The sequence below is a fragment of the Tyto alba genome, unplaced genomic scaffold, assembly GCF_018691265.1.
Source record: "Tyto alba isolate M040663 unplaced genomic scaffold, T.alba_DEE_v4.0 Super-Scaffold_5, whole genome shotgun sequence".
NCBI classification, from domain to species: domain Eukaryota; kingdom Metazoa; phylum Chordata; class Aves; order Strigiformes; family Tytonidae; genus Tyto; species Tyto alba.
In genome coordinates, this window is record NW_024881326.1 from 8,961,358 (window position 1) to 8,986,317 (window position 24,960).

A 24,960-nucleotide genomic window follows, 5' to 3' on the forward strand; every position below is an offset into this window, starting at 1 on the left:
AAAATTCAGCCTGCAGAGACAATATCCTTCGCCTTGCTTTGTCTCCATTTCACTTCTTCCAACAAGCAAGAGTGAACAGGGTGGGGGGCACATAACAATCCCCCTTCCCTCCTCAAGGGCCTGATCCTTAGGCCCCTTAATTCTAGGATCAAATCTGAGTCTCATCTACTATAAAATGAAAAAGGACTGCTAGGCTGGGCCCTGATAGGAGAAAGACTGGTGTACTCTCCTACCACCAGGACTAGCAAACACCTTTCATTTCATGCAAGATGCACACCGCAACAAACAGCTCTAAAAAGAGCTACTGCAACTTTGCAAGCAAATGCTGCACAAAATAAGTATTTTCCTCTTGAAGGAAAGTAATGACTTTGTAATACATTTTCTTCCATTTAAACAGCTAAAATTATTATCAGTGAGGAGGCTTCCCAAGAGGAATAAAGACTCTTCATAGCTCATTTGTAGTTGCTAGTTATCCCTCTCTGACTGCATCACCCTCTGGTAGCGCAACTGGTGACTTCAAAAACGATGGAGTCATATCCCAAGAGCCATGAGCCCTGCTTATGCTGTCACCCTGAGATACACTTTCATTTTGAACAGAGCTAACAGGCCAGACCATAGCAACTACAATGAAAAATATCTACCAGAAGACAAGGACATAAAGTAAAGCCTTTAACTGACAAAGACTTCAATTTTCTGTGCAAAGCGCTAGCAGTAATAATAAAGAACACGGGAAGGAGACCGTGATGCAAGCACATACTGTTTTGCAAAGTTTCCCTTCAGCTGCTGGTGGCCCTGAAATGGGTTACAGAAAGTTAAAACCATGTTATTGATCACTGCCTATTCTTCAGGGCTGTGTTTTTTAAAAAATAAACCAGCGCTGTTCTTTTGCTATTTTCACTTCAAACAACAGTCCAGTATCTTCCAATATCTGGTCCAATCTGAAATGACACTAATGAGGGTAGTTTTAAATACCTAGTTTCTTCACATATTTGTTAAGCAATTGCCTTTCAGAGTGCACCCGTTTTGCGGGTGCACAAAACAAAACTTACTATGCGTACACAAAGGTATCGTGCACAATTGGCATTTTACAGCAAAGCTCTAAAGTTCCCCTTCAAAATTACTGGCAAGGAAGGAAGTTCTGCATAATTTTAGCACTCAACATCTGAAAAAATTAGAACAGTCCCAACTGTTCTTTGAGATGTATAAAAGAACAGTTGAAAAACTTACAGTTGACTGGTGCTACCTAGGTTACCCGTCAATGGCATTGAAACTGGTATATTATTAAGAGAGGTGTATGATGGGAATTGGTTTATTGTGCTGATCCATAGTAACCAACTCCTGTTCGTCCATCATTTATCTCTCTCACCAGCGACATATGGGTTTGTCTATTCACACTCTCAGCATTCTCTCTGCTCCAACAAACAGTCAGCCTTTTCTGCTGGGATAAGGAGATTTTTTAGTTACATCCATTATGTGCGTATCAACATTTATGGCAGGAAGATAATTGCCAAAGAGCTCAGGGGGATAAAAGCTCCCTCTTTATAACACAAACCCCCTTAAAAAATCAATATTGATATAAAACAGTTCAACGCAAAGCCTTGGTGTGTCTTCTGCTTCCTTCAGTTCAAAATACTTTTTTTTTTTTTTTTTTTTTTTACATAGCAAGTAGAACTGGAACATCAGGTAGAAAGCCTTTGTAATGAGTTACACTACTGCTCTTCCCGTAGAGCAAAACATAGTAGTGTACAATATTAATTCTTCCTTAAAGAAGTGAATGGCAAACGTGTCAGGTATAAAGAGGGTTCATTGGAGAGGCATCGGCATAATTTAAACTGATTTAACTATCTTTATTTGGAGACCATACCAATTACTAATGAATTTTAACTTACAGTCACCTTCACCTAAATGTTGAAAAACGCTGACACTCAGAAACAGCCAGCACAAGGGAACAATGAAAACCTGAGGATCCTGCCTTTTTCCCTATTTAAGGAGCTCAGACAACCTTCTACTCCTCCATCCTCCGGTTTGGATAAATCCATTTGTCACAGCTTCTGCAAGATTTACTTCACTTTCCCATGGCTATGTACTCATAAAAGTTATTTTAAGGCGACTTTGATCAGAGTAGCAAGTAACATAGAACATTTATTGATTAAATGACTGGGAACCAGCGAGTTGCACTGTACTTAACCTACAGAACGACTCAGAGATTTTACTTACTGTTATCCTTGCCCTTGTGTTACCTTCTGCCTTCCTAACTTTTGTCTCTCTCATGAAGCCAGTTCCTAGGTCAATCCTTGTCCTAGAGCTGCATCCAGGCAGGTTAGCAACCATTTAAGTCAGGGCAAGAGTGTCAACCTGACACCTTGGATCATGAACCCTTGCAGTAAATCTTCCTGTATGTTCAGAAAGCATCTAGCACAATAGCTCCCTAATCCCATTTTAAATCTCTGAATGCTACCACATTGTAACATTTGTAACAAGGTCAGGTAAAAAACAAAACCAAACACACTATTTATAAAACACTTCTACCTGTGTAGCAGGAAGCCATGTAAAAAAAATTCTAAAAAATATAAATGCTTCCTGTAATTACTAATCCCCCACCAAACCCTTTAACAACTACCTTAGCTTTAAAAAAAAAAAAACAAGAGACTTTGCAGGTTCTAACTGCTTAGTTACAAGGGACTAAAAGTGAAGCCCTGTCAATATTTGCTTTTCTGATTCTGAAGTATTAGTTAAAAGGATTAAAAATAGAGATGAAAAACCTCAAGTTGGAAAAAAAAAAAATACAGCCCTCTGAAAATAAAAAGCTAAATTAAATTTGAGCTGCTCAACTCTGAACATTAAACAGCTTTTCACTCACTCAAGAGGAGCTGTTAACTGCATGTTACCTGCCTTACAATATATACTATTTGTTTTTTATCCCCGAGCAACAGACTATTTCCTGGTTGAGTTTAAAAACTCAGTGACGTTCCAATTTCAACCCACACATGTGTGTCACTGTCAACGTCAGTGGCAGGAAAACATTAGAAGTCACCCTTCGCTAATGCTTTCCTAACATGGAATTTCCTTGTATCTCGCTCCCTCAGCCCACCTCCTCCCTTCAGCTGAGAGCATCTTTCCCAAATTGCTTTTTTTTTCCCCTTCCAAACATATGGCACAGAGAGAGAACTGAAAATGGTCAGTGCCAGAACTAGATCGCTGCTTTTTTAGGTGCTAGCGTGTAACTTGCTCGAACAGCTCTTGCCTGCCTGCAGCTCGGGGAGCGCGGCCGCAGGCCAGCCCCCCCCCCCCCCCCCCCCCCCGTGCGAGGGAGCTTCTCTTCTCCCACCGATGCGTGTGTTCGGCTCCCGAGCATCTGGCAGCCCCCCCCGCCGCCCCCCCCCCCGCACTATTAGTGCCTCCCACCCCCGCTGTTACTCTACTTGCCGTCAGCTTCTCGCACGGGAATACACAAAATTACATCCCGGCGGGTAGCCCGGTTTGGGGGTGGCGAGGAAAAGCCGCTACCGGCGCAGAGGGGGCGCAAGGCCCCCGCTTATCCGGGGGATGCCCGGGCCGGGGGGGGGGGGGGCTGGGACACACCGATCAGCTGCCCGGGGCGGGGGCGGCAGCAAACAGCTGCTGGGTCCGGCAGGTTCAAGGCCGTTCCGGCTCCCTCTCTCCCGGAGGCACCATATGGTCCATCTCGCACATCAGCAGCTTTATTTCCCCATCAGCTCGGCCCAGAGGGGGAGCTCCGGGAGGGGCAGCCAGCCGCCCCCCTTCCCCCGGGGGCACGGGCATTAGGCATTACCCGGGGATTACAGGGCTAAGCAGGGAAACACTCACATTATATAACAGGGGGAGTATCTCGCCCCTCCCTCCTCCCAAGCCGGGGCAGCCGCCCGGCAGCGGGAGGCGGCCGGAGCCCGGCGGCGGGGGGTGGGGGAGCTCGGCGCCTCCGCCCCCGGCTCGGGGAAGGGGCCAGACGCAGTTAATCTCCCCGCTGGCGGGTCGGGGGAGGGACTGCGGGTGTCCCGTCCCCCCCCCCGCCCCGTGCCGGAGGAGGAGGAGGAGGAGGAGGCAGGCTTTTCGTGCAGCGCCCGTGCCAGGAGGCTCCCCACCAGCGGCCGCTGCCCGAGAGGCTCATCCGCTTCCGACGGGGAGCGGCGAGGCGATCGCGCCTCCGCACCCCCGGCCCGGCCCGGCCCGGGGCAGCGGCTCCGCGGCGCCCCCCGGCCCCGCTCCCCGGCCCCGCGCTCCGCCGCCTCCCCTCCGCCGCCCTGCCGGGTGCACCGGGGAAAACAAAAGCAGCCTTTTAATTTATTGTTCCGGGGGGGCGGGGGGGCGGGCGGTGTGAAAGGAAACCAAAGCCCGTTTTCTTCCAAGAAACGGCCGTTCTCCCCGGGATCCCTCCGAGTCACCCTGGTGACAACCCCCCGCCAGCCAAGCCCGAACAAAAGCCGCGGTGCCCTCGGCCCCGCCGCTCCCCCGGGCCCAGCAACAGGCCGGGGAAGGCGGCGGAGGAGGGACCGGGAGGAGGGATCGCCTATTGACTGGGGGAGAGGGGCAGCCCCTGCCTTAGAAGCAGACGTGGGACCGAGTCAGCGAGCGCGTTGTTTACCCTGCAATTGCTCTAAACCCCGATCTTAATCACAGGATGAGAAACCAAAACAGTTTAAACCGTGAGTCAGCATGCATTTTATTTCAGATACACGTATAGTCTCGGAGAGAGTGGCAAACACGCCGCGTCTGCACCATCTCCCTCACTTTCGGGCTATTCCCGTTTCGAGAAACGCACGCACACACACGCAACCTGGCCGAAAAGGCGGCTCGGTGCTAGGCTCCACACTCTTTTCAGGAATAACCGAGGGCTCCTTCTGGGCTCGGCGGAGCCTTTTGTTCAAAATCCTGCCTATATAACGTGCGCTTCAGACTCCCTAAATAACCGGGCACAGCGCTGCCAACACAAATACCAGGAGTTATTAAAAAAAAAAAAAAAAAAATCACAGACCAGCACTAGCCCCTCTACGTCTAACGCCTTCCCGGTGAAGTCCCCTTGCGATGACGGGTTTATCCTTCCCTGCCCGTTTGATCTAAGTTTAACTAGAACCCCCCCGCGGTGGGCTGAGGCAGCCTGGCCGCACGGCTGGTTACACGGGGACAGCCCCAGTTTGCGGCGCCGGGCGCACCGGCAGCTCCCCAGTCCCGCTCCCCCCGGGCCGCCGCCGTTTCACCCCGACAGAGACCGGCATCCTCCTCCTCCTCCTCCTCCTCCTCCTCCTCCTCCTCTTCCCGGCACCCCGGCGTGTCGCCACACCGGCAATGACACGCCAACCCACGGAGCGGCCCCGGGCGCTGCCCGCCCCGCCGGCCACCGCACCGCCCCGGAGATCACCTTGTACACCACCATTTTAAAGCCCACGGGCCCCCTCCCTCCCGCCGCAAGCGACAGCCTCCCCCCCCCCCCCCCCCCGCCCCGGACTGACATCAGCTCTCACCAGAGAGGGGGGCGAAATTTTCACCCCAAGTTTCTGGTTTCTTCTCTTTCAAAGCCCCGGCGCAGCCCCTACGGGCACGAAGTAGCCGGGCAAAGCCAGCACAAGGTGGGCACTTTCTTGCATCGCGGCTGCAAACTTTACAACCCCGGCCGAGAGCGGCTCCGGCTGCAGCCGCGCCGAGCCCGGGCCAGCAACTCCTCCGAGGGTGTTCAAGTCCTTTTAAATCAACTCCTACTTTTCCAGTCCGTATCGATTTCAAATGCTACTTACTGGAATATGTGGCTCCATGCGTGGTGCTTCTACCCGCTGGGAAACCAGCAGCATCTTGGACTGGGGATCAACCGGCTTTTAGATCCACTTTGGCTGTATTTCGCAAAACCCAGCACCGCGAAGGACTCCGAGACGGTTTTCTCCTTTTAGGTTCCAGACAAGTTCATCCTGGCGTTGCAGTTTGCTAATGATTCACTGTCTGTCTCAATCTGCTCACTACATTTCCATCAACCCACAGCTTCCTCACTTAGAAGGTGGAGTTTGTGGGGTTTAAGTTACTGATAGGCATATCTAAGTGCTGTGTCACTCAAAGAGGAGGAGACACACACACACACACACACACGCTCTCTCTCTCTCTCACACACACACACACACACACACACACACACACGCTCACACACACAAACGGCTCCAGGCTTAAAGGGGAAGTAACACTTTCTTCTCTTTAGAAACTGGAAACCTCACACATCCAAGGATTTTTTTTTTTCCTTCTGTGCAAGAAGGCGAAAACCATGCAGTCTGTGGACAGTATTTTAACACGCAAAAATCTGCTTAGCATGTTTACCATGCTCTTCGTAGAGCTTCAAGTTCATTTAGTACAAAAGTAGGGTAGCTCAGAAATACACTTGCATTTAAGGTATTTTTTTTTCCAAACCAAAGTGTACAAATCACTGAAAACAGAGTTCGAGGCACGAAATGTAGAGGTTTGAGTTATTCTTAAAAAGTGTAGTTTCCTGTCTCTTTATGCCATTACGATATGATATTCAGCACTCTTAACGCTCATCAAAGGGTTAAACTCATCTCACACAGGTGAAGCCAGGTTACCAAGAAGGAAACAGTAGAGTTGTATCATTTTCCCTCTTTGTGCTATATACATGTATTTTTGAAGACAGATACAATTCTGAATAGAGATCTCCCATAAAACCACGCACTTCTCATATGACTATAAATGTGCTTGTTACAAGCTGCAATCTCTGAATATTAATTCTGACAGACCATCAACTGAAAGCTGAGAACCTATTCAGACCTCCTCTTGGATTGTGCAGAATGGACTGGGAAGAGCAAGCTGCAGGCAGCTAGGAGAACACCCTGGGTCCACAAATAATTGCTGGTATAATTTAATTTCATTACCTTGCTAAGTCAGTATGACTGTCACTCCTGTCCTGATACACTGGAGATGCTAGAAACCCCCATCCCAGTACACTGACTCGATGGATGAGATGCGGAAGACGTAGTACCATTTCTAATAAAATGTCTGACTTTAAATCATTCCTAAAATACTAATATTAGTATATTATGCTCTATAAAATTAAGAAGAAAGTTATTTGAATAAAACTCAATTACTGTGGCCAAATAAATACAAGCGGGAGCCAGAATCTGGCATCACTTTCCTGAAAGTTTTCCGCATATCAGTCATCTTCAACTTGCAGTTAACTTACAGACAAAAGCCATCTTTGTACCCCGAGATAATAAATATCAGGAATATTAGTTCATCAACATTGAAAAAATTGTTTTCATCTTTGCTGGAGCCTCTAACTTTCCTGTGACTGCTGTAATAACAGGCCCACTCCCCTGAGCAGTATTTGTGCTACTTTAGATTGCTTGGAAGTTTATTGGTTTGCTTTTGTAATGATTTTGCCTTCTATATTATTTAAAATTACTTTAATGTATTTTATTGAAAAAAAAAAAAAGCACAAAAATAATAAACTTATGTGGGTGCGAGCACCCTGAAATACACAGACTCTGAGGGCTAGATCTCAAAAGGTTTTTGTGTCTAGGGGAGGGATATTGATACCTGATGTTTGGGTTTGTTGGGCTGCCCAGATTGAATCTACAACCCTGACTGAAGTGCCAGGGCTCAAACACAGCATTAGGACGTCAGCATGGGACCTAGAGGAGCCAACATGCCGAGCAGGAGTCACTTAAAATGAGCAAGCTCAGTGGAGACACGCACTCATCATGCGTGAATTAAGCTCCACCTGCAAGGAGGTGCCGCTGTCTGCCCAGTATGCAATGTCTGGAGCCCTCCCCTGAAGGTATATGTGTGTACAGAAGGGCTCCCATCTATCTCCCTGGATTTTTTTGGACTTAAATATGCATGCATGAAACATATAGGGGTCACAGGGATTCCCACATTCTGTGGGTATACTGGGCCTACTGACGGCACCGTGATCAGATGATGACTGGATGGTAAGTCCATGTCAGTTTTTCTGTTGCAGCACCCACAGTGCACAGCAGTCATTTGTCCAGAAGTTTTGGACAAACCATGTCCTTTATGACACATCCCAGACATCTGAAGTTCCTGACAAATGGCAGAAGTCCCAAGGACTGTGATTTGCTTCGTTCACTTCATAAAACTAGACTAAAGGACTTCCCCAAAAGGAAGATGACTTGAGTAGGGTGTACAGGAGCCCTGTCTGTATCTGCTCATGCAGCAGGAATGATGCTGTTGTCTTTAGTTGTCAGGGGTATCTGCCTGCCAGATAGTGGTTTGTGTTCTCCTCTGTAAGGTGGGATATGCTCTCAGATGGAAATGAAATTGAGACAAGTACTTTTACCAGTTGGTCAGTCAGTCCACAACAGACTTGTGGCAACATTTTCTTTTCTTGAACCTTCTGGCTTAAGCTGCACAAGGTCTGGATTTCACTCTGGCAGCCCAGTGTCGTGTCCTCACGCTGCCAAGCACGGTGCTCTGCACTGACCAGACGAAGCTGTGGGGTATGTCTGGGGTGATCAACAGTGTCACAACAAGAACAGCTTTGGGTGTACATAGAAGCCTAATTCCAGGCACTGTGAGCATTTAACAAAAAAGTAAAACCCTTACAGAGATCACTCATTTTCAGCGATAGGTAGTGGCTAAGCAGGGGATTTCAGGGCTGCAATTTTGGACTTTTGTGATTAGATTATGAACCTTTTCTTTAGGCATACTTACTATAGCTGACCTGGGGGAATCCCCGGCTCCTCTGGAATCAGTGACAAAACTTTTACTGGCTTCTTTGGGGCAGCATTGTATCTTCTTAGGTTAGGCCTACCCTAAGCAAATTACAGACTATCTTATTATTCTGCTTCTGTCTTATTTAGAAAAGGTGAGCTGTGGGATTCTGCAGAAAAGAGGCAATTCAAAGGGCATCCAGGCTGTTGTTATGGACACAGGCTGAAGCTTGACATAATCTATCCTAGTACCTCAAGTGCTTCCCCCAAGGCTGGGTATCAAACCCCGGCTTGATTGGCTGGGATTAATCCTGGTTTTTATCAGTTTTACCGTAGTTTGACATTATTTTACTTAGTATCTTTAATATCCATAGAAAAGATAATTTGCTTTGTTCACTTAATAAAATTAGTGTAGTTTCTTTCCTAATTGTCTGAGAGCTGAGATGTTATAACTGTATCTAAAAAATAACAAACTGATGAAAAGAGTGCACTGAACTGTATCTTTTCTGGAAAAAAAAAAACAAACCAAACAGGACCAATGCTTGTTCTGTACTCCATAGTTTTTGAAAAAGCAGCATCTTTTTACCTAAGGAGAACTGTTAGCTGGAAAGCTGCAGTGTGCTAAATAACTGCCCAATGTTATGTTCACCAAGTGAAAGGATCACGCACTAGACACAATCTTGATGAGTTGTGTGAGCAGCAGGCACTGCCAATACAAGATGGCCAAGGGCTAATGGAAAGATTTGCATCTTTTGGGTTGGTGTGAACTAAAGGTGCTAAAGCTGCGTGTCCAGGTAACCCTAGTGCTGGGAGCGTTCTCCCAGGAGAACCATGTCTGACACCCAGCTGACCTCTGGCTGTTCCTGACATCAGTAAGGACAACAAAAGTCTGAGCAGACGGGGGCTGCTCTGCAGCACGTCTTGTACACTGAAGGGAAGCAGCAACTGAGCAGTGCAAGGATTCACCGCAGATTCACTGAAGGATTCACAAATTTGTCAGTGACCCAGAATCAGATGGATGGAAATCATGTGATGCTTGTTACTTGCATGTTTTTGACTTGAAATCAAGCAAAATCAGTGGCTTTGGCTGAAATACACTTTGAGTGTATGTTTATTGGGAACTAAAATGTAAAGCAAAGCTCCCAGGGAGTAAAATCACATGAACTGCAGCAGATATACACAAGTCTTCACAAGCTAAAACATGACTTTGTCCTAATTCTAACCAAACTACAAACTCTTAGCATGTGAGCATGAGGTGCAAAATTCAAGGGAGAGATGTATAAACTGGGATGAGAACAACTCCATCCCACAGCAAAGATAATTATTAGGCCAAACATAAACAAGGTGATAAGGAAAAATATAAAAAAGGATGAAATTATTCCTCTGATAGAAAATTACATAAAACCCCTCATAAATCTAACTGTGTTTGCTTTCAAGGAATGAAGACAGCTGTGGCATAATCACAAGTCAGCATAATATAAATAAGAACATAAGAATTCCCATCAGATCAAAGGTGTATCAACCCAGTATCTTTCTTTGGGATATCAGTGTTATCCATTTTCAGAAAGCACTTAATTAAACTGTGGAGATCATTACCACGGATGGACATTTTAGAATAAATGGGTTCAAATGGGATTGGAAGAACTTTCGGAGGGCAAATTCATCAGTAGCTCTTTAACACAAAGGTCTGGATGTGACCTCTGGTTCTGAACCACTAAATACTGGAAGGCTGGCATGAAATACAGGGGGAGGAAGGACTCTCTTGGTCCAGGCCTTACGTACAAAGCAGGCTCCTTCCTAAGGGTCTAGTAGCAGCCACTACAAGGCACAGATATTGGGCCTGAAGAACCTCGGGCTTGACTGGTCAGTATTGCATTTCTTATGCTAGATTAGATCAGGGATCTAGCTAATTTGCTATCTTGTCTCTGACCACGGACAACAGCTGATTCTTCAGAAGATAGAAAAGAAACTTTTACTGAACAACTGCAGGACAAATTGCACATAGCAGTGCAAGTTTCTTAGCAAGTTTCTTCCAAAGGATAAACAATCTATAACTGGCTGATGCTCAGTACCAGGAGGGCTCATGTCCTTTATGTAATTCCCCCATAGTACACTATAATATATTGGGGATGAGATTTCTAATGCATGCAAAATTTCAATTCATTTCTGAAATCTATTGTACCATTAACATCAGTAACATCACGTGTTGTGTAAAACAGCATCTCAAGTCATTTCTGAATGTGTTTGATGTCCTTTTTTTTTTCCTAGTAGAAGTATATGGGAAATACCTAAAAATAGATAAATTGCACCAATAAACAATTCTATTTTCCTCAATAATGCTTGCTACATTAATTAATTTTATAATTCATGTAGAAAATAAATGTATAATTGTTAATATCTAATTTATAATTTTTTAGAGAAACATTACTTTTTAAGAAAATAGGAGGCCTTAAGTAAAATGCTTTTGTTTGTAAGCAGTTAACTAAAGGGTTTCAGCATGGCCTTTGTTGATTTGGGCATGAAAGAAGAACAGAGTTGACCACCTTCTCCTTCAGTAGGTCATTATTTACATGAGCGCCCATGGAAGAGCATATAGGTAAAATCATCAAAGGATGGATTGGCATGCTAACATTCAAGTGGGTACATGAACTAGTTTAGGAAATTATATAAATTAAAGTGAATGCTGATTTTGTCTTTCATACAGAAAGCCAAACACAGATCTAACTAGAATCTCTGTGCTTAGGAGTTAAGAGATTACAACGCTATTAGTAATTTCTTCATATTTTCATAGAAACTTACATAGCATGAAGTTTGTAGCTTCCACTAAAGTATAGGTTAAAATCATGTCAATGTCTGCTTGATTGCCATATGCTTGTTCCAAACTGATCTACTTTGAACTTATATTTTAAATACAGAAATAAATTATTTGCCTAAGTCAGGGATACACTTAAGCACGTGCTTAACATTATGTACAACTCTTCCAGAAAATGAAGGAACTACTTGGTGCAGATGTATCTGTGTGCTTACCTAAGCACTCATCAGCACTGGTGTGATCAAGTCTTGCATAAGGCAAAATCCTAGCCCTACTGACATCCCAAGCTCAAAATCTATTCATGTAAGCAAAAGTCTGTTGATCTCATCTAGGAATTTCATTTTTACTTGAGTGAAATATGGCCTGCAGGATTTAGATCCAAAATATTTTACCTCTTTTCATCTCTACTTGCCATCACGCCATACAAAGTTGCAATGCACTCCAGCATGACTGAGGCTAGGAAGCACTGCTAGGACAGTATCAAATACCTGATGCACCTTCATTAAGGCCAAAATATTCTATAGAAAGGCTGAATTATGAGCAACATGTTTAACTGTCTTTGTACAGGACTTATGGTCATTTCAATTATGATCATCTTTCAGCTAATAAGATTTTTCTATTAAGTGAACATAATATCACATTTAATAGCTGTATTGTTAGCAACAATACATTGAAAAAGTTTCCTAATTAATGGCACCTCTCCAGGTCTGACTTGTGCATAAACCGTCTCCCCTCTTGATTTACGACTTGTGCTCCCTGTGTGGCTGCTGCTGGCTCTGCCCGGTGAGCACCGACTGCGCACTGGCCTTCCTCGCTGGCGGCGCTGGGCTGTAGGGCATGCGATGGCAGGGCTGTGGCCACTGCACATTTCACCTGCAGCCCCAGTCACATCTGGGAATAAAAGCTCTCATACGCTCAGCCAAAAGCGTACGTGCAAATTCACAGACACTGCTGAAATGAGCCTGCGTTTGCAATGCCTGGCACTACCCAGGAGGTGCCTTTTCTCCAAGCGTTGCGTTCTGTAGCGTTCTCACATTTGTCGGTTGCTGCAGAGCTCCAGCAGCCAAGTGGGCACGGAAGCAGCTTCCAGTCCATGGAAGGGGGTATCGGATCAGGAGCAAACAGTGACAGGTTTCACTTGCCAAATTTCCGAGTTAACAATAGCCCTGGGCAATGGGACACTCTTGTTTGACTCCTGTACCTGACTGCAAGTAAGGCACCACTCAGAAGATAAAATAATGCAAAGAAGGCTTAGTAATAATTCTAGCTTTGCTGTTTTCTCACTGCTGGGTCACACAGTTCATACACACATGCAATGATCAGGAACATATGGGCCTACCTCAACTCCTCTAGAAGTCAACAGAAAGGCAGATTCTGGCCCATACCTGATACAAGCGATTACAAATTGCTTTAAATATCTAAGTCTGCAAAAATAGTTCTATAGTTATTGTTTCTAAGACAGGATCACATAATTTTGCCTCCCTCAGGAAACACACCTTTCTTCCTAATTTTTCCTTTCGTTCCTAGAGTTGTCCTCTCTTTGCTAGAGCTGACACTATTTTTTAAAGCATTCTCTACTTCATGACTGTCAAACTATTCTTTCCATGCCAGATACATGGCAAAGTTACATATTCTTCAACTCAAAACAATTTACATGAATATTCATAAACTACCTGATGGCAGAATTGGCCTTGAGATTTAAAACCATAAAGCCCACAGAAACAAATGTTACCCTCTTTCCTTTGTCAGAGATCCCTTGGATCAAGTATAGAAATTATACTTTTATGCAGTTGTCAAGAAAATGCAAAACCAGTGCATGAAACATCGTATGTTCTGTTTATTAAAGAAGAGTGTCTGTGATGATACAGATATTCAGCCAGACTAGGATGTTGCCAATGCCAGTTTGTGATTTACTAAAAATTATTGATTTCAAATCTTGGTTTCCCAGGGCTACTGAGCATATCCTGTCATATAAATATGCATCCATTTGCTAGTGGCTGCAGCCTTGTATAAAGATGTGTGTTGTCTCAACTAGTGTCAGATATCTTGAGCCAAAAAATAAATTCCCTTCAGTTCAGGAATGGGTACCAGCTATTAAGATATGTTTCTATGTCCAATACAATGTCAGCATGACTTGCACACTATGGCATCCATCCAGAATTATATATTTTGCTATTAAAATTACTAAGAAGGCACTGTCCTGAGAAATTGCCCCCCCAACTCCCCAAAGGAAATAACTCAGAAGATTTTGTAGAGCACCTTTAAATTATGGGACAGGTGCAGTCTCAGACTTCTCCTATAGCTCAAGAAACAGCTTGAATTTAGCTACTTTTAGGTCCAGATCTGTCACAAGCAAGTTACACAACATGCAAATGCAAAAGGATGGTGGGGATGGTAACTCTGTTCATTAGGACCAAGAGTGATAGTTGAATTGCCAGAACTTGTAAAGATTAGAAAGGAAGGAGAGTTCCACTGTGAGCCACTGGGCATTTGGGCATGTGTGTCCTCTCAGCCTGTCCCCCTCGACCCTGCTCTTCTCCTGCCTATCTTCTGCTCCCGGGCACCTGACACATTCCTGGCACAGAGTTTTTTTCATTTGGCCCTACTGCTCCTTAAGCCTTTCTCTGGGTCCTTCTGTTGTGCTCACACCTCTAATCCCAGCTACCAACTCTGCTGCCTTCCCTTCCCCAAGGGAAACGCTCCTGGGAGGGGACGGGTGCGTCTCTGACCTACTGCTGGCTGAACGCTGCTGCTGGGATGTGCCACGGACTCAGCAACAGGCTACCTGCCCACTGACAGGGGACTTCACAGACCAACAAAAGAGTGTCCACGGGGTTTTGGACCTTTATGCCTCAATCATTAGCTGCTTATGAAAGTTCCATGGCATTTGTGGGATTTAGTGAAAGATGCTGACAATTCTGCTGCATGCTTGCTTTGGTGCATACCCATCTCAGTGTTCAAAGTCTTTTTTTGTTTTTGTATTTTTCTCCAAAAATGAACTCTCTGTTTTACTATCACTTTTCTCAAGTCACTTGCATGTCATTATGAGTTCTCTGTTTACTAAAATACAAAACCTTCAGGGCTGACAGCAGTGTCAGAAATGAGAGAATCAACAGGACTGCATTTTCTTTTGTCTTGTCGCTTCACCCTCATTCGTTTTTGTACAGTGCAGAGTAGATTAGCTTCGGGAACTGCAGCAAAGGGTGCAGCCCTCACATGACCAGCCAGTCTAACCCTTGAAGATAAAGATTGCAAGAGGTACAGGAACCAGCTTCCCTCCCTCCCTTCTGCCACAACTGGGGCAGCTGGGGCTGGGAGAAGGCAGGCATTTGCCCTCTCAGAATGGTGATGGCAATTACCCTGCTCTGCCCTGCAGTTCTTGGGCATCCATTGCTATTTGCAGCAGCATCAACTGCAGCTTACGTATTAAGTTGAGGGAAGTTGCATTTTGCCATGGGAGGATGGCAAAGGTGGATGGATGACTTCCAGTCACAGGGGACGTCACCTGGTTGATGCCTACTTCATGCAAACAGTATAGCCCCACGGATGCATAGTGATTTACACCAGTGAAGTCTCAGGACTGCTCATTCAAAGACAATTTTCAGCTGCCTTGGAAATGAACCTCTAAATTCCTTTTGAGCACTCTGGCTCTTCCTAAAGTATCTGAAAACAACTTACTCCCAAATTACGATGAGATCTTCTTGCTCTTGCAGGAAAAAGAAAGGAGTGAGAGAGAAAAGGAAACACTGCAACTTCCCAAGCCACTTGAACACTAATAGCAGTATGATCCTGAATCAATGCAGAGGGGCTGACAGCAACAATAAGCATTAACCGCTGCAGTGAACGGGGCTATTTAACCTGGCTGCTAAAAGTTATTTCTGCCACAGCTATTTGAACAAAACATTTGGCAATTAAATTAATTCAAGCATATCCTCTCTTTTCATGGGAAAAATGCAGGAAAAATGCAGGCAGAGAATGAATGGCATCTAGATTAATGAGGAACTGCACAAAAAGAGAAAAATAATGGTTTTCTAAAATATATTAGTATTTCATTTTGCAGTAGCACCATATGCTAGTTTCCTAGATGCTGGTAATCCTGATGTATTTTTATCTTGGCTAGTACCAAGGGGGGAGCTATACAAGGCCAAGTTCTTCCCACAAATCTATGTTGAATGCAGTTTACCTTCACTCTATGTTGGGAATCTGAATCAAGACAGCCATGCAACTACTTAAGATCACACCTTTATTTCCTGGCAGTATCCAACTTATGCTTTTAAATATCATAATACTCCAGCTCTTGAGTCTTCGATGAAGACTTTTTTTCAATGATAGAGCCTGGAAATGTTGGACTTAAAAATCACAAGCCTCTACCGCTTCAATTTAAGGGTCAGATACACTAATTAGATACAGCAGCAGACTATAAATTGCTCACGTTCCAGACAGAGAAGAACAACAAAAAGCCATTCTGTCTTAGTGGGGATGTATTAACATATATGTAGGACTTCATTCTTCTCCAAGTTGAACAAATATTCCTTAATCAGTCCTTAGAAATCACTTCTGAAGCTGGTGGCATTATTCCATTATTAGACAGGGAAGAATAGCTATGACTATTCTAGAAAAAAGAACCACCGCTAATTAACATTGTTTAATTGGATGGATTTGAAATACCTATAGCACAGGTGACCTTAACCCCAGTCTGCTAGCCAAATTATTGTACTCCCCTCCCCTGTGTGCAGCAGTCACACTACTCTGCTTGAGCTGCATTGCCCTCTGGACACTTATCACAGACCTTGATACAATTTCTGGTGCAATGATTCTGAGGATTTTGGGGAGTCAGCAGTTCTGGGATGAAAGCAAATTGCACATTCAAAATTCACCAGGATTCACACTATTTTGAAGGATTTTGTAAGATGTTAGTATGAACACATATTACAATTTCTGTAGGAGCTATGGGAAAGTGTTTTCAAGAAAGCTGAGTTGAAGTCAGTAGCAATGAAACAGAGCAGCGTGGAGCTAAGAGCAGTTTTTTCAGTTGGGGCTCACCTCTGATACAGAGATGATGCCAGCTAAGCTGTGATACAAACATGGTGGGTACAACATCCCATCATCACCTTTATTTGCAGAAAGTTCTTCTGTGTTTGAATATAATAGTTCACATCTTCAGTGTTAATGTGCCCTGTTTGAGAGCTGTTTTGAACCTGTCCATACAAGTTGGCCAACCAATCCTCTGGCTACCTCCACCCCCGGCCAGGACTGCCCACAGAGTCTGAAGGGGTGGGGAAACAGGCAAGTGCAACTTTGGGCTTAATGCATTTGAGGGAAGCAAGGCATGATATGTCCCAGCAATGCAAGGAGAGCCGAAGAACAATTCACCCACAAAAAAAAAAAATTTGCCTTTGTCAGTTAGAGATTCTGAGTTGAGAATCCAAGTGTCCCCAACCGCCTAGTTAGCAATTCATGTTACGCTCATCATCACGGTATGCGACTCCCTGTGACCACGTTGCCTCTTGGTAACTTTTAGCCACTCTAAAGATAGGTGTGGTAGCACCTCAGAGTCACTCTGGAAACCAGGAATACACGTTTGGGAGGCATCTTTTATAATTGGCAGGGCTGAGCTGCAGCTCTGCCTCAGGCAGAAGGTAAACTCCATCTCTCTGGGGGTGGTGAAAGGCAATTTCTTAGCACAGAAACAACATGGAGCTGCTCAGAGGCCTGCAGCAAGGGGCTGGCACCTGGGTTTGCACAGAACCTCCTTGCAACGCAACTGGAGGGAATTTTTTTCCCCAAGTGAGGAGACTGTGCAAAGGATGTTGTTGCCCAAGTCACTGGTGAAGTTGTAGGGAAGTTGAAATCACGGGCTACAGGAATCTCTGCATTTTGGCAAGATCTGAATCCACAGCTGTTTATAAAAATGTAATTAGTGGCCTGCCAAGCACTTCGAAGATGTTCTGAGTGCTAGAAAATTGTGATAAACTTATCTTTCTGTGCCTCTGAACCTTGTGAGCGATTATTCAATCAATGGGTTGTTGACTGGAAGACTCAATGATCGGGCTTCTAAACTATTCAATTACCTCTAATGAAGAAGGATCAGGGAAACAACCCTTAAATACCTTAAACAGAACAGCAGTACAAACAGACAAAATGACTCTCAAGAGAAACCCCCAGACACATGCCAAGGTTGGCTTTGGAACCAACTGCGATACAAATGCATAAAATATTAGTTGCTTAATGGTTGTGAAGTGCTGTACTTTAAAGGTTACTGTCTTCCTGTCCAGACAAGGCTGCAGCTGAATGATGAATGAAGCCATCCGTATATCTGAGAGGTTTTCAAGCACCTGCAACTCCCATTGGTGTCAACAGGAATTTTGGGTAACCAGAGTTGGGCCAGTAAAACCTGACTCTGCATGATATTAAGAATCCCCAGGGCTATTGGCCTCCTCAACCCCAGCATTTAGCTGATGGAGTACTTGGAGCAAGGGCTCCAAAAATGCTGGTTATTTGGATGAACTTTTGTGATGGAAGACCTGATCTCTAAATCACAGGGATCAGGTGTCTGTGCCAAAGAGTAAATCTGCCTGGAAGTGGAACTGGGAAGAACTCGATCTGCTGCTGGGGAAGAAGCATAGTGATCACTGCAAAAAGTGCAGCAAGACAGGATTTTGCTTCTGAGCAGATTTGTCTCTCTTCTCCATTACAAGTCTCACCATATACAAATAGCTGACTTATTATTGCAGCTCAAAGGAATGAATGAGCTCAAAAGAATGTGAAGAGGAGAGAATGCTACAATTCCACTGGGAAGAGCTGATTCTTTTTATTTAACTTTTCCATTCAGTTAATATTTTACTGTGGCCTTCGAGAGCAGCCTCATCAGAATGCCTCCGTCCTGTGCTGTAAAACTGGACAGTCATCTGAAGCGTAAACTCTGCACCTGCCTGTAGCTGTCTAGAAGTGTTTTGTGTGTCTGCATTTTTGAAAGTATCTCACGGTTTTGTTTCCTGTGAATGTGCATTCAGCCCTGCACACTCATGAAATGCTTAGCTGAGTTTGGGAGCATGTACATAGCGGGCCGAGGCTGGGGGATGGGGACAGGGGAAAGACAGAAGGGGCTGTAAGGCAGCTTGAGAACTGATACAATGTTAGTGTGAAACTTCTTTGTGAAGGGAACAACATTGCCAGGTTTTGGCTTAAAGAGTCTCAAACACCCCAGCAGCTTTAGAAACTTGAACGTGTACTAGCCTCTGCTGCACGCAGATACAACACCAAAGAGGAGCCTCAGTTTAAAATGGTGCTAAGTGCTCCGACAGCTTCTGAAATTCCAGGATCAGGCCCTAAAAATAACACGTTTGACCCAATATAGTCAGTGAAGCCAGATAAGATCATAGACTGCACCGCGTGTTTTTAAGGCTGCTTTCCTAAACTGCAAAACCATTAAATATTTAGGTGCCCATATGCAAATCATTTAAATTCTGTTTCTCAGAAGCACACCATGTCGTACAAACATGCTTTGTGCTGAGATCCTCTTCCTAAGCTTTAATTAACTATTTATTTTAAACATGTAAAGGACTAAATTAATGGCTAATTGTGGATTACCTTTTTTCTTTTTTTTAAGTATATTTATATATGAGGGAGGAAGGGGGAGAAAGAAGCTGAAATGCAAAGACCTGTGTTTCTGTCAGAGAAAACTAACATAGAAGAAAACACATTTTTGTGACCGTACCAAAGAAAACCCCAGGACTGCTCAGATATTTTCAACCCCCTCCACGGGTAACAATCTGGTAATTCAACAAATAAACAGCCCTTTATGTAGGAGCTGTCTCGTGGACACTGTGAACACTTTAGAGACTAGGGCCCCAGATCTTCTTTTCTTAATGTCACTGTGAATTTGCTTGTGGAAGTGTATGACACCATGCACAGAGCCTGAACAGCTGAGCTCATGCTTCAGGCATTCTCCCAGGACCAGAGGGGGAGGGGGCTCTCCGCCAGCTTTCGGCCGCCTCTCCCCTCACATTTACACACATACAAATCATGTTATCATAGTGAAAATATGTAAGAATTCCAGGAAGCAGAGGAAGTTTGTGTGTTGACCTTAATTTATTTTTTTCCAGAGGAAGATCACTCCAAATGTTAAAAGGACAGTGGATACTAGCTAAATTCATTTGCAGATATTTTAATTCTCATTGCACCTCTCTCTTCTGCTGTAGTTTGTTTTTTAGGATTAATGCTGTTCGTGTTTTATCCCATGTGGGTACTTTGACTGAGAGAAGCAAAATCAATTGGTGAGAAGCTCTGTGGGACCTATTTGGATACTAAAAAAATTGGTAGAGGAGGCCCAAGTGATTTCTGGTTCCTATTTTCCATTACAGTACAGTAAAATTGGGTGAGACTGTTTCTGGAGGGGAGGGAAGGAAAGGGTGGATGAAAGAGTGGGCTAATGCATTAGGCTCTTGCACATGGAGGCCTGCATTTATTCTGCTTTACAGTTCTGGGTTGAACTCTCAAAATGCTGATCAATTTGGCCCCAAACCCAATTGTGCTTTTAAAAACACACTCAACTTTAAACCTGCAAGTGATTTTGTGTAGACTGTGAGATCTTAAAAGTTAACCGTGTACCTGAAAGCTTAGTTACCTGGCACTGGCTAGCATTCAACGTCTTGCAACTTCAGGCAGTAATTTACACAGCAGCTAATCCCTGGCACCCTGCCTCTCTCACTGCCACATACCATCAGACTTGACCTTTTGTCAGTGCTCACACTCATATGGGTTTGCACACACTCAAACACAGCCATTCCACCACATCCAGCACATTTGTGTGTGTGTATACACAGAGCCAGGAAAACAGTACTCGAGTCCTTAAATACTCATCTCTCCCTTAATCCCATATACTGTGAACAACATGGTCACACATAGACTTACACTTGTAAAATGGCAAGTAAAAATACCCCATGCTTCTTGACTGGCCAACAAGAAATCCAATCAGTGAAAATATTTCTGTTTAATTGCAGGAGTCAGACCTCCCTCAGCCTCGTAACCTCCGTTAGGAGCACAGGCTATGCCTTGTGTCTCCCAGCACACCTGAGCCTGATGGTTATTCCAGCAGAACCCTGCACTCTGTTGTATGCTAGGGCTCGCAGAATAAATCATAGGCACTTTCGTCTTCTGTAAAACGGGATATGGCCTGCATGCATTTAACTTGGAAGGTGACTGGGCATTAATCCTGGACAAATCTTGAAGAGTTTGGTTTGAGAATCTATCAGATTGCATAAGATTTTTTTTGCAAATTATTTAATTTCTTATGTTTCCCTGTTACAAACATAAGCTAAAAGCCTGTTTCAATTTTAAATGAGCAAGCCTGTTCTTCTAGCTACCAGGCAGCCTATGATGTATATTAGGGCCAGGCATCCCCACCCAACAGCTATGCTGTAACAAGACCATCAAGACGAAATAGCCTGAGCAATGTACAGTGTCAGAGGCCTCACTGAAATCAAGGGATCTGTGACAGTAGCCATCAGTGTAGGACTTGAATAGAAAAATAAATTCTGTGGGACAAATTTTTCTCTATTCCTTTCTACAGGTTTTCTGAATTTGCTTGTTTTCCCCCTCTGCTTGCCCTCCCCATTTTACTCTTTTGTCACAGGTTTCAAATACATACTTGTCTTCCCTGCCTCATCTCTGTTGGGCTCAGGCAGAAGGCAGCGGAAAAAGTAGTATTTGAATTATATTTTGGGTTTCAGACTATTCAGACTTAGAAGTAGGCAACACAAGCTTGCTACTTTGAATGTTTTGGTGCTGAGACTTTTTTTTTTTCTTTTTCTAAGCATACAACCCCCTACCAGCTGCAGTCTAGATTTATATCATGGGGAAGAAAACAGTAGAACCAGATTGAAGATTAATCAAAGCGAATTCTGGCCCACTGTTCCATGTGTCTCAAAGATTTAAAAAGTAAAAATAAAAAATGAGGGGGCTTTGCTTTGGTAATAAACATTACAACAAAAAGGCACAACTTTCCCAAATATGTTGCAAAGAGAAGACAGATGCCTTCTAAGGCTTCTTGGTGTCCCCGGCCATTGTTGTGGATTCATGGCTGTAAGCTGACAAAACAGGTGCTGCTGGGTCTTCCCCAGTGCTGCTCACAGCACGGGCAGAGCATCTGACCTACCCATTTTGGCTGTCCCAGCAGGGTCCATCATTCCTGGATCCTGCATATGCTATAAACATTTTTTTCTGTGGTGTCTATAAGGCTGACTACAGAATCCAGTTTGCCCGCCTCCCTGGCCATTGAGCAAATTAATTATCTAGAGGTTTCAATGTAATAGAACCACACCGCCCAGGAGGGATCCAGAAAAACACCCGATCTTTTCTACACAGAAATTGTTTCTATCCACCCATTTCTTATTCTAAACTATATAACTTGTGAATAATAAAAAAGTAATCACAATGATGAATTAAGTTATCCTGAAATATGATATATTCTTCAGCTTTTGGGGGCATTGCTATTCTGTAGGGCTTAGAATAAGGTGAAAGTTTGTAGTTAGCAATCAGTAGAATAACATAGCTAATTTTCATTAAGAAAGTCTGCTTAAGTAAACTTTTGGGGTGCAATCCTCAGTTGGCATAAACTGACATAGCTCCATTTAAGTTAATGCAGCTATGCTTAGCTACATCTGCTGGGGAGACAGCTTTTGCTCTCTTGTGGAGAGTTAAAAAAAAAAAAAGAAAGTATTAGTAGGGTCAATTTAAAAAAAAATATATATATACACACACACAGGTAACGGGTAAATAATTGTATTTAGATGTAAGAACCGAGAAGATGCCAGGACTAGTGAAACACCATCTATATCAAGCAGAAGGGCATGTTCCCATCTTTAATGGCCTGTATGAGGTATTTTAAAGACATTACTAATTCTTTTAAATATCTTTCTCAGTAAAGACATGGCTGAATTGAACAATGTGTGTAGTCAGGGCAGTGGTTATACAGTAAGGCCCCAATTCAGCAAAGTGCTGAAGTACACCTTCAGCTTTTAGTGCATGAGTGGCCTTATTGAAGTCCTTAGTAATTATGTGTTTTGCTGAATCAGGACGTGAATTTATTTGGGGCAGGAGGACCTTAATATCTTCCAAGGAATTATTAAAGGGGACAGTCTATAAATTAGGGTTTAAGTTAAAAATCAATTTCTAGATAATATATATCCCTAAAAGACAGATTGTTAGTTTGTATGAGCTTTGTAACAAAACTTTAATTAAACCCTTTTTAAATAAAACCTGTCGTACATTATACTGCTAATTGACTTGACCTGGTACAAAGAGGACTCTGCCAGCTAGAGGAGACTAAAGGAGATTATTCTGTCTGGTGCTGCAGTGATTGTGTGTTAATAAAATTTATTTCTGCAGTCTTGCCCAACTCCCTATTGTGTATTCAAGAAATGTGTGGGCTCGAAGCCAGTCATCACAAAGCAAAAAGTAATAAAACCTCAAAAGCTGACTTTTTCTACCTCACATTCGGCTGCTTTGCTGTAGCACAAACTACGTGGTATACTCTGCTTACATGTATACCTCAGCTAAAGTTGTCTTTTTTTTTTTTTTATAATTTATTTTCCCAAATATGTAAAACCCTGCACTTTAATAATGTGAGCACAGTAACAAGGGAAGGACAATTATAGGATCCAAAAAGCTTGGTGATGAAATATTCTGGGTGTGGCAATCATATTTTATTGCCACTTCACTGATTACATGCAATATAACACATCTAGCAATTAGAGAAACATGCTTAATCCTCCTGGGCTAGACCTATTTCACACAGAATTCATTTCAGTGGGCCGAATTCTTCCTTTACCCTCATGTAAGTAAATCTGAAATAACTTCTTGCTAATCAGTAGAATCATTTGGATTGACATTCATGTAAACGACAGCAAAACACGACTTGCTGACTTCAGAGTTACTCCTGATATATGCTGGGTGCAATCACAAAAAGTAATCACAAGAACTTATGCAAGAAATATGGGGAATAAACAGGAGGACTTGAAAGTTTTAATACGTGCTCAAAATTATGAATTAATTGGCACGAGAAACTTGTTGGGACAATTCACATGCCTGGAATATTAATATAGATAGTACAGTTTGTTCAGGGAGAAGAGGGATGAAATGCTGTCCATAGACACATTCACTCCACAGCGTAGAATGTGAAAAGAGACGAACCAGTTGAAAATCCCTAGCTAATAATAACTGGGGGAATGAAAGCAGGTGCTGTCACGATGGGGGTGTGCGGGGTGTCTAGAGTGAATCCATAAAGAACAGATGGATGGAGCTACTTCTTTTGGAGAGCAACAAGATGAATCATACATCCAGTGCACTGGGCTTGAAGGTGATGGAGGCACATGGCAGGGAGGCCAGTGGAGATACCTGCTGGGACAAAGGGTGTCACAGGACACAAACTCCATGATGCCAATATCTTGCTACCAAGGCTGGTGAAGCAACTGAAAGGAACTCTCCTTACTCTTGATTTTAAGAGTCAGGAGAAACAGGTTTAGAAATATGAAAACAGAAGGCGATTTGGGTGATAGTTACCATGGAATGAGAAAACTCACTGCTTCTGGAAGGGAAAAAGAACAGCAAAATACAAATAACAGACTTGAAGAAGGCAAGCTTAAATAAACTCAGAGAATTGGTAAGTAATATCTCATGGGGAACAAGCTCAGAGTAGTTGACAGTTCCTTAAAATAGTTCTATTAAGGGCATAAGTACAAATTATCCCAAAGCAGCAGAACCATTAGAAGTGTTGTAAGAAACCACCTTAGCTAAATCATGACCTCCTTGCTAACCTCAAACACCAGAAGTGCGTAGAAAGTTGAACCTAGGTCAGATTACTGAAGACCATGATGAAAGAAAAGAAAGAGAGCATAGGGCCCAAATCAAGAAGGTCAGGTGAGAACAGGGAACACATCAGTGCAGAAAGGATAACAAGAAAACATGCTGCAAACATACTTCATAATAAGAGGAAGATGAGGAAAAAGTGTTGGCCTACTGCTGAACAAGACAGGGAATGCTATTGACAGGTGATGCTGAATAGGTTGAGTGCTTAAAGCTTCTTTGCTGCAATCTTTACCGAAAAGGTCAAATGAGATCAGGCAGGAAACAGCACTAGTGACAAAGGGGTAGAAACACAAGTGAAAACAGGGAAAGAACAGATTAAATAGTACTTAGATAAATTAGATCTTTCAAATTGTCTAGGTCAGATACAATTGATCCTATGGTATCCTACTGGACTGTCTGAAGCAATCTCAGAGATATTAGTGGTTATCTTTGAGAGCTTATGGAAGATGGGTGAATATCCAGAAGACAGAAAAATGGCACATAGTGCATTTCCTTACAGGGAGGGAAAATATTGTAACGGGGAGTTAAAGAGCAGTGAGTGAAGGTCAGTTTTTGGAAAAATACGGAAACAATCAAATTATTTGTAACCACTCAGGAAAT

At 43.5% G+C, this 24,960-nt stretch overlaps 1 protein-coding gene across 3 annotated transcripts in view; it reads right to left on the reverse strand.

The window, feature by feature from the left end:
• The window catches only part of MAMLD1 (mastermind like domain containing 1), a 226,049-nt gene that overhangs the window by 77,598 nt on the left and 123,491 nt on the right, over nt 1–24,960 (reverse strand). For 2 of the 3 annotated variants that reach the window (XM_042807384.1, XM_042807383.1), the window contains exon 1: nt 5,751–6,094. The exons of the other annotated variant lie outside the window; for it this stretch is intronic. In XM_042807384.1, coding sequence (XP_042663318.1) covers nt 5,751–5,804 — 54 coding nt within the window. In that variant the 5' untranslated portion in view covers nt 5,805–6,094. Of the gene's footprint in view, nt 1–5,750; nt 6,095–24,960 lie in introns of those variants that run through there. 3 annotated transcript variants of the gene reach the window in all.